This window comes from Leptodactylus fuscus, chromosome 6 (assembly GCF_031893055.1).
Source record: "Leptodactylus fuscus isolate aLepFus1 chromosome 6, aLepFus1.hap2, whole genome shotgun sequence".
NCBI classification, from domain to species: domain Eukaryota; kingdom Metazoa; phylum Chordata; class Amphibia; order Anura; family Leptodactylidae; genus Leptodactylus; species Leptodactylus fuscus.
In genome coordinates, this window is record NC_134270.1 from 29,520,670 (window position 1) to 29,537,549 (window position 16,880).

The 16,880-nt window shown below is 41.8% G+C and overlaps 1 protein-coding gene across 6 annotated transcripts in view; it reads left to right on the top strand.

The window, feature by feature from the left end:
- Positions 1-16,880, top strand: part of SAMD11 (sterile alpha motif domain containing 11) — a 130,229-nt gene that overhangs the window by 40,452 nt on the left and 72,897 nt on the right. For all 6 annotated transcript variants that reach the window (XM_075279664.1, XM_075279665.1, XM_075279666.1 and 3 more), the window contains one exon: positions 384-553. In XM_075279664.1, the coding sequence (XP_075135765.1) occupies positions 384-553 (170 nt within the window). The remainder of the gene's footprint in view (positions 1-383; positions 554-16,880) is intronic.

The following is a 16,880-nucleotide window of genomic DNA, read 5'->3' on the forward strand; positions in this document are numbered from 1 at the left end:
ATCTATCTGCACAGCATGTTGAGTTCTGGTGACAGACTCTATTGCGGAAACTCAGGTTTTTTGTTGCAGATTTTGCGGCAGTTATATGAGCCAAAGCCAGAAATGGATCAAGCAGAGGGCAGAAATATAAGATCTTCCTATATATTTCCCATTCCTTTTGTAGCCATTCTTGGCTTTGATTCAAAAAAATGCAACAAAATCTGCAACAAAAAAATCTGCGTTTCCGCAACGTGGGGCCTCGGCCTTGCACCATTTTTTATCCTTCTTAAATGTTGTTTTTGACCTGGGATTTTTCATTACAATCTTACCGTTGAGATAATGAAAACTGCTGAACAATATTCGCCAGAATACTTTAGCGTTTTTATTTTCTTCTTCTTGCACAGAATCGGGGACGACTAGCTGAGAAAAGAACAATCCCACTTCCACCTAGCAGGATACCGAAAAAGGAACCCTGTTCTGTGTTCTCCCCAGGGGAGGAGAGTCCCAAAGGCAATGGAGAAATCCAGTCTGTAAAGCTGGAAGAGGATCTGCACATTAGTATCATGAAAAGAAGGTACATGTCGTAACGAGACGCGGCGTTTAACAAGCTCCCAGTGCCCCTGGGGTAGAGGCTTTGAACAGCCGTCATGTGTGGGCTCATTTTGGCTGATTCCTCCCTCATGCTGGCAACGTTTTCACGGAAACAGGATCAGTTCGTGCCTTTCGGACAGCACCTGCTGCATTCACTGATCCCGTCCCAGCATGAGACAGGGCAGCCCTGCTCTGCTAATCTTATAAAATCTGAGGGTGGGAGAATGTCTGCTCTACAGATACAAGGCGCGCTCCTATTCCCATAGTATGACTCCTCTACAGCCGATTAAGTTCTTTGCTATTAATCTTGCTCCGGTTGCAAGGATTGTCTTGATTTAGGGAAACTTTGATAAATTGCTTCCTTATATGTCTGAAAGAAAGTTCATTGGCTGTTGTGTATATAGCACCGATATATAGTGATGTGTACCTGACATCAGGGCGCCCAGTCTCAGATATCCGGACCCTAGGGTCAGTTTTTGCAAGTAATTTATCAGAATGTTTTTGGACTTTGGAAACTTTTGCAATTAGAAGAATGGAAAACTTTAGCCAAAGTTTGTTTTCTGAATAGTCTGAAACTTGCCTGCTCTGCTTTCCCAAATCTGATAATCTGTATTGGAGGCAGCTGTTTTGTTGTCCAATGTCCAGGAGAACGGAGACAATTTATTAGGATGGAATAACTTCATGGCTGTGAGCGAATTCATAGGATTTATACGGGTTAACCACAAGTGGTTGCTTCCACCGTGTGTCGGTAGCAAATGAAATCTACATGTTACATACATGTGTTTGGGATCTATTTTTGTTGGGTTACAGCATTGGGATCTAATTAGGTATGCATTGGGATCTGTGATCATCTCATGTTTATGGGGTGCCCCAACTCGTCCCCTATGACAGATATCGGGGAACAAAAGCATTGGGAAGTAGAATTTCAAGCAGAGAAAATGTGCATGTTCGGCCGAGGGTGCTTGTGTATGGGGAGTTGGAAGGAGTAAGGAACGTTTCTTAAGTCTATATCCACTATATCATTTCCTATAAGTAACCAAAGTATTGTAGTTTAGCACTTTCTATAACTTCATTCCTATTCCCCTTATGTATCAGACCTATATATGAAACTACATCAAGAATAGATTGCACCAGTGTCTGCGTTCTTCATTGTCACAAGTCTCGTCTACCCTCTTGTTTGTGACTTGCTTTTCATTTACTTGAGGATTTAATGGTATTACCGCATATCATTGAGCTAGGCCTGCCGTATCTGGTGACGTCACCCTGGACTGTCTGCTTGCCTTCAGTGCAGTAGCGATGACCCTTGAGATTTATTGAATAATGATAGTGGAACAATCCTTCCTGGCGCCAGTCGGATGATTCACACTTAACACAGTGAGATGTCAATGGGTACTGACACACACCTGAGAGTCATAGGCTGTATGACTGTGTGACGCCAGGGGGTGGTAATAAAACTCTGGCTTGTAAAAAAATAAAGGAGAATTTAACATATGAAATCAAACAGGGAAACAATTATGTGATGGCCTATGTGTCTATCTGCTGCTAAGGTGGGTGGTCAGGTGTAAGAAGGTGTAAATCACTAGTGGGCTTCTTAGTGCATGCTAATAAGATCCCAGCCAGGTATAATCTGCCATACATGTAGTCATTTATATCCAAAAACCTTAACCTTTGCACCTTTCTTGCTTTGATTGGATCAGTCTCGGGCTTGTGAATTCTCTGTTTCCCCCTCCACCCAACCTGATGTAGAAGATCAGGTTGCAAGATTTCATGGGTTCATTGAGTTATTCTCATGCCTCAGCTTCTTAATCCATGCCACACACCACTAAGACTTGTTCACACAGCTGATTTCTCATGCTGAAAAATCAGCGGCTGAATTGAATGGAAATCTATGGCAGAAACCTTAGGCTGAAGACCCACGTTGCAGAAACGCAGCTTTCTTTGTTGCAGATTTTGTTGCGTTTTTTTTTGAGCCAAAGCCAGGAGTGGATTGTGCAAGAGGCAGAAGCATAAACACTTCCTATATATTCCCCATTCCTTCTGTAGCCATTCTTGGCTTTGGCTCAAAAAATAGCAACAAAATCTGCAACAAAAAAAGTTGCATTTCCGTAACTTGGGGCCTCAGCCTAAGGCTCAGATTTCAGTCCCCTTGCAACTCAATGGAGCAGTACGTGGTGTAGGACTACTGACTCTAGTCAGAACTGGGGTGCAAAACACCCTTGATTTTGAGATTTGTTGCGGGTTACTTGTTCTACCTGGCATACCCCTTTAAGGTCAACCATAGACGTGATATTTCGGATGGCAGGGAAGCTGGGTGATGATCGCTGATGTAGATTCCACGAAAGAGGTCGACGGCAGACTGTACTCTGCCAAAAGCAGCCGATCGTATCAGACATTAGTATTTACATCTGACAGCAGGTTGACGATATCCAGCGTGACTGATCTGTTTATGGCTGGCTAAAATCTGCTGCCGATTTCACTTGCGGCATCTTCATATCTGGTCATCGTCTGATAAAAATTATACAGGAATATCCAGCTTAATCCGCCTATGGCTTCCTGCAGCGGATTCAGTGTGGAGTGAAAAAATTGTCAATTGACTCTGACTCCGTCAGAAATGACAGCCATGGTCAGTCGGAAGCCAATGGTTGATTCCTATGAAAGTAAATATGTCACAAACTATGTGTATAAGTTAATAATTGTATAATGTAATTAAGAAATTCATAATTTTTGGAGAGGTCCTGACGACGACAACGACTCCACAACTCTGACTCCGACTCCACATCTCTGGTTCTAGCCATGTCACAGACTCATGATTTGCAAATTCTCCATAATCTATCGCACTAGACTGAACTAGTAACATTTTAATTGATCTCCATTCATCTCTCTCGTTAGGTTCATTCATCTTCATTAAAATATTATCTAGGAATTTTTTTACCAGTTGTAACCAAGTTGCGTTGTATTTGCTAAACGGTGACTTGGCCCAGTTGTGAAAACCTTGTAATTAAATCACATCAAAGTCACTTGAAACTAAATAGAAAAGAATTTAATTGAGTTCAATGTTATGATTTCACATTTGCATGAGATTTCACCTCGAGAGACTCAAATGTAATTTAATTGCATCGCAGCCAAATCTCCTTTTATTAAATCTCGCTATTAGTATAGGCGCTGGTTATCTCAGACTGCCCTGCCCCTGCAAAATGGGAGGCAGAGGAGTCTAGGCGGCCCGGGTTTCGCAGAAAGCACTAAAATTGTGCTGGCACCTTGTTTTTTAGCATTATATGGAGTACTGCAACACAGACCTATTGAAGTGAATGGAGCTTGTTGTAGTTCCCTGCACAGTGGGTGGCCACGAGCTTTACTGTGCAGGGAAATCTGCAAAAGAGCGTTCATTAGGATTGTAGGATAAGCGGGTAATGACATACACTAGCTACGTGCCATCCTCTTCTGTTATTGGGATGCCCCTTTAAGACTGTTTCTGCTTTATAACATCCAGGTTTGGCTGGACTTTAAGGTAAGGTCATTGATATTCCATCCTCAGCCATAAAGGAGCTGGAGGAAGTCATCTTCTGACCTAATATGTACCCATGGCTAAAGGTGTCCATATACCTTAGATATCTGTTGGCTGAATATTCAATCGACCAATAGCCAGTCCCCATACACAAGCACACCCGATACCTTTTAGCGTGCATGTGTCCTCATGGTTCTGCCCTGTCCTTCTTTACCCAGGGACAGAGATAAGGGACAGCCCTCTATACACATTACTTGGTTGGTCAGCCCCAAACTTAGCCAAAATTCATCCAATGAGTATGGCCACCTTATATGGGTTTCCTATATTAACAGATATAGTTGATGTATCTTTAGGACAGGTTGTCAATATCAGATAGGTCAGGGATTCTACCATCCATCCCCCCCCACCAATCAGCTACTCTCAGCACCCACCAGTGCCAGAACTAACACAGAATAGATCCGGAAGCATGGTTCCATTCTTTAAGTAAATGGTAGGTCACTAGCCATGGCTACCACACAAAGGGTTTTGCCATTATATTCACTTATACCTTTTCGACAGGATAGATGATGAGTGATAAATCATAAGTCTGACCATTGTGAACCCCAGCGATCGGGAATATGTGAGACTGTTAGGCTCCCTGTATCCACCCTGTAAGAGACTGGTGGGGCTGCTGGAACCCATAGAAGGCACTTAATACACAGGCCATTTGGGCCACCATTCTTCTGATCCTGGTAGTCAGACCCCAAGCAATCTGACACTATGCCTAGAGGACAAGTATCTGTAATAGCAAACCTCTTTAAATGGGTGTAAAGTGGTAAAGAAAGAAATCAAAGTTGTGCCTTTGCCTCGATTTTGTTCGTTCCGGCGCCATCAGTGGGCCTACACATAGATCAACTTATATAACCTGAAAAAAAAGCTTTAATAATAGTCTGCTTAGTCATTGGGTTTCTTTATTGGACATGGGAACTATATAGAAACCTTATTATTTTATGTAATATTAAGGAAATTTCCCAATCCTAAATGTAGAAAAAAAAAGAATGTCATCAATATATCAATTACATGTGGATTGATGGATTCCTTTCATGATGACGGGTTAGGTGGCAGGTGTGCTTCGCCAGCCATGCCCTCGTATTAGACATCAAAGTCGGAACGACTGTACGTTACGTTTGGACATTTTAACTGCTTGTGAGGCAATGTAGTAGCTGCCTTTGGGGCTGAAGCTTGGCAGCCGGCGGGACCACACATCGAGATGATTATGAAGTAGATTGTACTTGTTGGGTGGATGCTGTAAATTATATTACGATATGCTAACAAGCCAGGTATTAAAGTTCCTTCCTTTCTGCTCCGGGTCCCTGTATTCACTCACCACCGTAACCTCCAGCGCAATATACTGGAATATACTGGAATGTCTTCACCCCAGACCTCAGGTTTATTTTATAAACCGCACATCTTAGAAGCGCGCTAATGTAACGTATTTTAAGGAAATTCTTTGCTTGTTGCCTCAGTAACTAGAGTTAGACCGAGAAACCCGCGCACAATACACAAGATATTTCCTTAAGGTCTTACCGTACAAAGCCTATAATTTTTTGTCTATTAAATTTCGGATACTTTATGTTGGCATAGTTCATGCCTCCGCCGTTGGGACGCCTGCTTCTTGTGTCTCCATGACAACTATACAAATCTCCTTGGAGAAAGTTCTGATGTCATAACCATAAGAGTAATGAGGTCGCTAGATACCAGATAGCACCTAGTGCATAATACACAACTTGGGACGGAGCTTGACACATGACGGATGTGCCCGGCAGTCTTCTGGGCTCTCCAGGCGGTTCTTTCATTACTCGGGTTGCTGTGTAGGTCACATCTCTGCACAGGCGTATAAGGGGCCTGACCATCAGAAAAATGAATTGGACAATAGATTCTGTATCCCACAAGTCTTAGGGAATCCATTTATCAATATAGGCTTTGAATGTCCAATCTTGAAGGCGAGTCTTGTTCCGAAGACGAAAGTTTGGCCTACGACGTTATGGATTTATTGATATCCCTGAAGATCTGCCCATGGGTTTAGTAGAGCACAGTCCTGATGGGTGTCGTAGTCACAGGGGTAGCGGTATGTCTGCTGCTGACTATCATTAGGTATCAGAATAACATGGACACCGTCTGGCTAGCCTTTTGGTCTGGGCTAATGCCAGCGTGTCATCCGATCTCCCTCCTCGTTGCCAGACGGAACAGATGGCCTTTACTAGAGCTACGGTCACATCTGCCCCTTCTCTTTAACCTTTTGCTAGCCTTCATTTCTGTCCCCACCCTGCATTAATATGATCCCCCTCGGACTGGAGCTTTAAGTGTCTGAGCTGCCACTTTGCTGCCTCTTGAAACATAAAGGAGACAGGGGAATATCTAAACCAATTAAAAGGTCACATCATGGCGGGGAAACGTCTGTAGTTGGGACAAATTATTTCTTGCATCTCCTTTATATAGTGAAAAGGTGTCTCACGGACTTAGCTTTTTAGGGGTCTGACATATGGGAATAGCGTAAAATTGATGTCATGTCCTAAAAATAGAGTTGTAGCAGAATAGTTCGGACTGTGATTACTATTGGCTTTTCTATACGGTTTCTCAGAATTTTGCAAGTACCCCAGTTAAATAACCTGCAAAATAATATCAATATATTCCAATACAATATCCCTGTTATAATAAATAACTTAAGAGTACTATGATATACAAGAAAACCTGTCTCCAGGTCTGAACAGCCAAATGACATACATCCTTTGATCGGCGCTGTCACTCTGATCATTTTGGTGTTTTGTTTATACAAATCTGTTCAGCCATCCCAAAGATATAAGCCCTTTTAGTGCTACAAGCCAAGTAACACTGTGGTTCCTCTGGGGCGGGGTCTCTGTATATCATGTAGTGTCACCACCCACTTGATTAATACACCCTGAGGGCTTATATCTTTGGAATGGCTGAACAGATTTGGATAAACAAAACACCAAAATTCTCAGTGTGACAGCGCCTATCACATGATGTAAGTTTTCAGACCTAATAACAAGTCCTCTTTAAGAGCCACGAATAAGGACTATTCTAGTAACCCTTGGTTATTCTACTACCCCTAGCCAGGATTCAGTAAGCTACCGTAGGTTGTACTTATGTACATGGTCTAGTTATACCAATATTGTGAAATAATTAAATTGTCTTTTTATGCAAATTAAAGTAAATTTGTAAAATTACAGTCCAATCTATAGGCAGCATGTTACAGAGAAGGAGAAGATGAGTTGATTGATATATAAAGACCTATGTATTTCTGCTACATCCGAGGTTAGGAGTCCTTCTCGATGATCAACAGTCTTCCTTTTGGGACTGGACATACAGAGATAGCTGTCAATCACTCATTAGGACCGCCCCCTGGACTCCTAAGCCTAGAAGGAACGAAATGCGTAAAATACAAGTTCTAATAAATATTTTCCCACTAAACTATATATCAATCTGCTCAGCAACTCCTCCTCTATAACCTGCTGCCTGCACTTTCAATGTGACAGGTTAGCATTAAAATTGTATCTATATTGCCGTAATTCCATGTACTGTATCCCGTGATTAAAGCGTCTCCCACTTGGCAGGGCTGTATATCTCTATCATCTACAATCTCTACTCTATATCTTTACTGCTCATATCATCTGATGGCATCTTACTTGTCATCTGATAATAACCTCACTCAAGGGCGTGGAGTGTAAAATTTTGGCTTCCGCGCCTAAGTGCAGAAAGCCTTATTTTCCCTTGGCCGTTGAGGAAGTGTATAGAATAATGCTGATTAATGGCTCGGAGATCTCAGGAGCGGCCGATAATGAAGGGATTTATTTACCTATTATCAGGCTGTCAATCCTGTGTCGGCTCATGGGCAGTGCACAGAGTGCTGCACAGGGTCACCAATTTTTTTTTTTTAATGCTTTTAGGATAGCGGATTGAATTTTCGACTTGTTTGAATGGGGGATGGGCTGGAAATTCTATCTGATGTCAATGCTGATCCTTAGGGTAGCCATGGCTAGTCAGTGACTCCAGGTGAAAAAAACAACAGCTCATTTCTTATAGATAAAAGCCAAGGCTCCCATTCCTCTAATGAAGGTATTCAGACATATTGGAGTCCGATATTAAGGGCTTCTCATTTATTGATAATTCATGTTCTTCTTATTAATTGGCTGAATCAGAATTTCAATATTTTCCCGAAATAAAGTATTTTTTGGAGTATTATTTCCTCCTTTTGCAGCTTTCCCTGTAAACAATTGTTATAGAAGCATCAGGAGGCATCTACAGTATGTTCGGAAAAGCTAGGCACTCTGTGTGTGTGTGTGTGTGGGGAGGGAAGATCTTCAAGTAAGCGACACAGGCAGCCACTTGGCCACCTGTTGCCCTCGCCTCTTTGTGGTAGTTGATAAAAATATATGTCACTACCCATTGGGAATTCTCCAACGTCCATTCATTTTGGTTAAATGTTAAGGGTAGAGAATTAATGGAATTTGTCATTTTAAAGAAGCACAATTCTGATTTTCCCCAAAATCGTGAAATTTGTGTCGTACTCCACTTCAGAGTCTAACATATTCCATGCAGGTTTTCTACTCCGACCGCAGCAGCTATAATCAACGGTTTTTGCACAGTTGTGTTGTAGGATGAGGAAGATGATCAGATATATCCAGATTCTAGAGCTGAACTTTTTTAGTTTCTTGAAGCAAAACAAGAAAATTGAGATCAAATTTAAGAATTTCCCATAGCCTTGAAAAACATAATCTCCTAAACCCTCATCAGGGGTGAACTGTACGGCAGCGGTCAGGCTGGACAATCTGCATAGACCTAATGGCAACACTTAGAGATCTTCCAAAGCCCCTGGCATCTGATAGTTTAGCACCTGTTCTCACCCTGCTCCTGCCTAGTGCACGATGACCATGTCAGAAGATCCACTATTTAATAGTCTAAGGGGAAATCCAAGATTAGTAGACGTTCGGTGCACACAGATGATCTGAAGTTATATTTTCTTTTATCTCTATATTCTTGGTCTTCATATAAGTGGTTGGTCAATGGAGAGCCCATCATTGGAAATGGAGACTGGGTATTGGCTACAGCCTAGTACCAAGTTCTGTAAGGCTGAGGCCCCACGTTGCGGAAAAGCAGCTTTTTTGGTGCAGATTTTGCTGTGGTTTTTTGAGCCAAAGCCAGGAGTGGATTGACCAGAAGGTAGAAGTATAAGGGCTTCCTATGTATCTTCCCATTCCAAAACCACTCCATGCACTCCAAAGCTCTCCATGCACTGACTTCCTGGTGAGCCTGTGATAGACTGGTGTTTATACACTGCAGCCAATCAGAGGAGGCAGAACTGCAAGGGGCGGGACAAAGCAGCATCCTGAACCAATGATGAGACAGTAGGTGTGTCTCAGACTCTGTATAGACACTGTAACTAAGCTGTAGTCACAGATCACAGCTCTACCCAAAAGGAGCTGGGCTAAAATGTAGCCAAACTGTAACATTTGAGGATAATAAGTAGCTGGTGAGCTTCCCCTATAAGTACTGGCTTAAATATAAATTTTAAGGCCATGACTGGACAGTCACTTTTAGAATAATTGCCCATTTTCCTTGGAATATGGAGAATATTGCTAAAAAATGTTTTAAGGTTGCAAGTAAATTGAATAATCAAGTAACTAGGACTATGGATCTTTGCTAACCAAGTGACCAAAATACTCTTGTCCTTCTCGACACTATGGTGGCAACTCATTTCCTACACAAAGTACTTGCTTCCATCTTTTATTTCTGCGCTCTTCCTGGAACACTTGTGACTTGTTTGACAGAAAGCGACATACCCCCACAGAGCACCCCCTGACCCCTCTCCGGAGTGTAGCCTGTCACCTCACTAAAATAGAAATGACTGAACGTCTACATTATTGACATTCTGCAGCGCAGGACAACATGAATGCCAGGTACGGATGAGGTGAAAAGGTTATTACACACCAAGGATCTGACACAAATCCCCGTTAACGCCTTGCGGATCGAAGCAGCAAGAGCTTAACCCCCACTTTAGAAGGCGTTATTGTTCCCTGCAAGGATCAACAGCTATTTCTTTTTAACACTTTAAAACCAGGATCTTCTCGCCACAAGTATAACGTTACACGATGAAATACTGGTACGTAAAAATGAAGTTTCGGAATGTGTCATGGTGACGTTTACGAGAGACCGCAAGAACTGCTGGATAGCTGCCATCTCTCCGGAAGCTCTGCCAGATATGGAGGTTTCTCTGGTCAGGAAATGGTTACTATCTGCCGAGTGAGAGCAGATGCCCCTTTCCTGAGTTTGAAAAGAAGGAGGAAGCGAGACTCAGAGGAAGCAGGTGAGAGGTGTTGGCTATAGGAGCTGGTTGGCAACATCGTGTTCTAGAGACAACTCATCTCTTCTGTATCCTTGATGTAGCACTTTGAAACCAACAACTAAGCGAGACTGGTATTTGGGATTAAGTACTTGGTGCCATATATATCATCATACATGATACAGGGGAAGGAGCTGAGCTCTCGGATATAGGTTTATAGGATCTGGAGCAGAATTTCTAGTAAAAAGTTGAGTAATTTTTGACAGGATGGCTAGTAGTGACTCATGATCACAAGAGTCATTGACACTCAACAGGACTCCTCGCAAACAAAGTGAGAGTCCTCCTTACCCCACCCACACATATTTATTGAGAGATTCTCCCAGAGTGCTGTGGATTTTCTCTATTATATTGGGACATTACCTGTCCGTGAGCATCCATTCTGGCCAGGAGAAAGACATCAAAAGGAGTGCATAACTTTAATCTACTTAATACACACACAGTTATTGACAGTCTTCAGGACACCTAGGAAAGACGGGAAGAGTCCTACTTATTCTACAATGTACACACATGTATTGACAGTCTTCAGGGCTCCTAGGAAAGACAGTTTAGGAAAGACACTTAGTTCTACTTACCCCACCCAGATAGTAAGACTATATACACATCCTGAACACTGTGAAAGCTGTCAATCAATGTGTATGGACGGGGTAAGCAGGACTCTAAATGTCTCACCTAGGAGTCCAGTCAGGATTTACTTAGAAATCCTGCTCCATATCACATAAACCTATATATCACAGAGCTCAGCTTCTCTCCTCTATCATATAACCCTATATATCACAGAGCTCAGCTTCTCTCCTCTATCATATAACCCTATATATCATAGAGCTCAGCTTCTCTCCTCTGTCATATAACCCTATATATCACAGAGCTCAGCTTCTCTCCTCTATCATATAACCCTATATATCACAGAGCTCAGCTTCTCTCCTCTATCATATAACCCTATATATCATAGAGCTCAGCTTCTCTCCTCTGTCATATAACCCTATATATCACAGAGCTCAGCTTCTCTCCTCTATCATATAACCCTATATATCACAGAGCTCAGCTTCTCTCCTCTATCATATAATCCTATATATCACAGAGCTCAGCTTCTCTCCTCTATCATATAATCCTATATATCACAGAACTCAGCTTCTCTCCTCTATCATATAACCCTATATATCATAGAGCTCAGCTTCTCTCCTCTGTCATATAACCCTATATATCACAGAGCTCAGCTTCTCTCCTCTATCATATAACCCTATATATCACAGAGCTCAGCTTCTCTCCTCTATCATATAATCCTATATATCATAGAGCTCAGCTTCTCTCCTCTATCATATAACCCTATATATCACAGAGCTCAGCTTCTCTCCTCTATCATATGATCCTATATATCACAGAGCTCAGCTTCTCTCCTCTGTCATATAACCCTATATATCACAGAGCTCAGCTTCTCTCCTCTATCATATAACCCTATATATCACAGAGCTCAGCTTCTCTCCTCTATCATATAACCCTATATATCGCAGAGCTCAGCTTCTCTCTCTATCATATAACCCTATATATCGCAGAGCTCAGCTTCTCTCCTCTATCCTATAACCCTATATATCACAGAGCTCAGCTTCTCTCCTCTATCATATAACCCTATATATCATAGAGCTCAGCTTCTCTCCCCTATATATCACAGAGCTCAGCTTCTCTCCTCTATCATATAACCCTATATATCACAGAGCTCAGCTTCTCTCCTCTATCATATAACCCTATATATCACAGAGCTCAGCTTCTCTCCTCTATCATATAACCCTATATATCACAGAGCTCAGCTTCTCTCCTCTATCATATAACCCTATATATCACAGAGCTCAGCTTCTCTCCTCTATCATATAACCCTATATATCACAGAGCTCAGCTCCTCTCCCACCATCATATTCTGCTGATAGTTTCACATTAACTCATCATGTTTATATCTGTATATAAAGTATCACCATCATTTTTTATAACCATATAGAATATTGTATAAAATAGTAGTAAAACCAGTTTGCGGATATAATAGTTAATGCTAGGGTGGTTTAGGACATTGCTACACGTCACGGTAGGAGAGATCCATACAAGCTTACGGGCTGTGCGCACAGAAGATTACAATGCACAGGTGAAGTTTTGCTTCAGTTTGTTCTCCCTGAGGAAGGGTCTCCAGAACTAATGTCTTTACCATGGACATTTCCAGCGGTCACCTGACATTACTAGCTCAATGCTTGCTAAGCCTAAAGCACAAAAACAGATGCATTCTTAGTGGAACAGAAGAGATCTCAGGACTGTAGACATCCCTTCTCGTGAACTAAATAGGATCATCATTATCGAGACAGATTTAGGAACGCAGCGCTTACCGAGTGGAGAAAAGAAACCCCAATCTCCATCACCAGATGCTATAGTCCCATATATAATCATCTCCAATCTGCAGACACATCTGCATTAGGGAGCCTCAAGAGGATTTGGGGGAGACTTGCCTGAAGGTGGGTCCTTGTATTTACCTCTCATGACCATAGGGTAACTTTTTAGTAAATAAATAATTGTGAATTTTGTATGTCAGCCATTGCTGTGTATTTAAAGGGATTTCCCATAGGCATAACCATATACAGTGATACCTCGGTTCTCGAACGCCTTGACTTTCGACCAAATCGGTATTCGAACAGGAAATTCGAGAAAATTTTGTCTTGGAATCCGAACAAATATTTGGAACTCGAACAGCCGAACGTCCGAGATTAGCCGAGTTGAGCCGAATGGCGTTCATTCGGCCCAGCGCCTTGCCTGCGTCATCATTGTGAGTCAGTGAGAGAGAGAGAGAGTATTGCACTGTACTGCAAATTACTGTACTGTACACTGAATTTAACCCTTAGACATGGGTCCAAAGAAAGCCAGAAGTGGTAATGCAGACAAAGGTAAGCGGAAAGCTGTGAGAACAACGATTGAACTCAAGAAAGAAATCATTGGCAAATATGAACAGGGCACACGTGTGTCGGATCTGTCTGCAGAGCATGCCATGTATATAATTTTTTAGATAAAAATTTCCAAATATAAACAATTAAAAATTGTAACAATTGAAAATTTAAATTAAAAATTGCAACAATTTTCTCAAGTTGTGATTGGTTGCCAATGGACACGGCTATGAATGGAGGAACTTTCTATGGTCTGGGACTTGTCAGAAACCCAGCCATGATTTCCTTATGGTTGGGCTTTCTTCTCATATATGTAGTATCCCTGCCTAATAACCTGTCCACGCTCTGGCTGGGGTCCTGGCAAGTCCCACACCATAGAAAGTTCCTGCATTCATGGTCGTATTCATTGGTATTGGCACGAATAAGATAGTTGAATTTTTTTATGCTTTGTAGTATAAGGAAACCATCAACAAGGAGGCTATTTTTGTGACAAAACGTTACCTGCCTTTCCTATGTATTCATGCCTGAATGAAAAGGAGTATTTAGCAGTTACAAAACTAACTAGATCCACAACTTAATGGAGACACAAAAGAATATCAAGATCAGTCTACAGCAGTTGTCCTACTTGGTGATGCTTTCCATTCCCTCCATGTCAGATAAAGTTGTAGGGACCTACTCCACTGTAGATCTTCTCCCATACTGGTCCACCATACCGAATGGGTAGATATTTGGTTAACTTAAGGGGGCGTCTGTTTCAGTTTATTACATGGCGTTTATATAGCGAACTGGAGCTTGAGGCCCGTATTAAAAAAAAAAAAAGAAGTCCATTAGCTCAATCAGGCCGCTGTTTACAAGGTTGTGTCTCATTGTGCAGAAAAGCCTTGCTTGTCTCCTACCAAATGGGACAAGTACAGAATGTACCAGTGAACATCTCTATATATAGCGCGCAGACCCGCAGCTCCACACAGCTTCCCAATGTGAGGAAATTGATAGATGGAAAGTGACGGTGCCTGCTGCAATGCAATTTTATTCTCATCACATCCACCTCAGCATTCCCTGGGGGGATATTTTTCCTCGTGCCCACCTGGTGTTGCACTGCTATCAATCATATATATATATATATATATATATATATATATATATATATATATATATATATATATATATATATATATAGGTCATCACTTGGCCATGGGATTGTCTTGTATATAGAACTAATTTTTAAATAGTATATTTGCAGAATTTTTTGTAAATGACCAGTCCCATACATCTGGAAGCTTTACGTAGTGGAACAAAAATTTCTGCAACAAATCTACTCTAAATATGTCCTTAAGATAGAACATCAAAATCAGATTTCTGGTACCCCCACCGATCAGCTGTCTTTGGAGCTGGACTTGTAGCCTTGAGATTGCTCATGCTTCCTCACAATTTTGCTTCTCAAGTCCTCAGACAGTTCTTTGGTCTTCTTTCTTTTCTCCATGCTCAATGTGGTACACACAAGGACACAGGACAGAGGTTGAGTCAACTTTAATCCATTTCAACTGGCTGCAAGTGTGATTTAGTTATTGCCACCACCTGTTAGGTGCCTCAGGTAAGTAACAGGTGCCGTTAATTACACAAATTAGAGAAGCATCACATGATTTTTCAAACAGTGCCAATACTTTTGTCCACCCCATTTATTATGTTTGGTGTGGAATTATATCCAATTTGGCTTTTTGACAATTCTTTTTGTGGTTTTCCATTGAAGAAAAATTAAATGAAGATAATAATACCAAAGAATTTGTGATTGCAATCATTTTCTGGAAGAAACTGAGTATTATCTGACAGAATTGCAGGGGTGCCAATACTTTTGGCCAACACTGTATATAAAAATATAGAGTTGCAGTACCACTCACAGCCACTATACAATGTATGGCGCGCTCTCTATTCCAGTGTCTTTTCATATGATCAGTGCAGGTGTTAGGAGAGGGACCCCCTTTAATCTGATATCGCTGACCTATACAAAGATCGGTCATTAATAATAAATTGTCTTTAAGGAATTTTGAGTTAGCAGATGAAGGGTGGGGGATATCTCCTGTTTAGGTTCCTTATCTCTTTGCACAGAGCATTTCCAAAAGTGGAGGACCAAACCTTTCTGTGCAGTACATGGGCAGATCATTGGCTGTAATGCTTCACTTCCTACATGGGGGCGCTATACTGAGCACATTGATTGTAGCTGATCTGTGATGGCTCCAGCAACTGACCACCTTGTCATCATTCATCTGGTTTTTGCATAGCAAGTCACATGGCTCTGATAGAAACTGGGAAATTGTCATTTGCTCAAGGTTTCCGTTCTTACGTATTTTATATTCGGGCTACATTTTTATTCCTTTGGATTCATTGCACTATTTTGGGGTCGGTAAAAAAGAGGCAGAAAAGTTCATTTTGTGGAGTTTCCCCAGTATTGGTGCACAGGGACCGGAGCAGAGCGTCACATAGTCGGGGGCTTGAGGCTTCTTGTATACTTGGCTCTAATTCTTTCTGTATAAAAATCCATTTCCTCCGTCTGAAACCCCTTTCCTAATCCCCATTCCCTCACAGTCCCTTCGTCTCCCGACGTATACCATCTGCCCGTCTCTCATTAAGGTATGGCAGAGGGCTGGATTTTCCGTCTTTGCTCTGGACATGCTCGGATGCTTTCTGAAAGAAAGGCCTGTAAGCCGGGCATAGTGACACAAAAACCAAGAGGGCATTAAAGTGAGCCGCGCTGCCTTTAATCTTACTTTGTAGTCATGCCGCTGGCGGACGCCTCGCTTCTGTGTTGAAGTGCCGAGACAGGTGCCACTTACCTGGCGAGAAGATATGTGTGTGTTTTAAGGCACTGGAGATGTGAGTAAGGAATTTGTAAGATTTTGTAACTTCATCTGACATCACAAAGCTATACTTGTCTGATTAGACATAGGCTAAGGCCCCACGTTGTGGAAACGCAGCTTATTTTGTTGCAGATTTTGCTGCGTTACTTTGAGCCAAAGCCAGGAGTGGGTTAAGAAGAAGGGAGAAGTATAAGAACATCCTATATATTTCCCATTCCTTTTGTTGGCTCAAAAAAACGCAGCAAAATCTGCAACAAAAAACCTGTGTTTCCGCAACGTGGGGTCTCAGCCATAATGGCGTTTTTATCCAGAAACAGCGCCACTCTTGGCTGTGGGTTATGCCTTATATTGCAGCTCAGTCCCATTCGGTTGAATTGGGTTAAGTTGCAGTACCAGACTCTACCCAAGAGTGGTGCTGTTTCTCAGGGGTGGAAAGTATATATTTTTTTTCAGGGTAGTGAAGCACACTTAATACTGCAGGACAAAAAATGCCGCAGAATCGCATCGAAAAGGCTTACGTTTTTTATTTCATGTTTGCCGCCCCCTCCTACCGTAATATAATTCTATGATGAAACGCAGCATTTCAATGGTTAAACGAAATGTCTTTCACTTAATGGGACTGTAAACGCAACGTGTTTCTC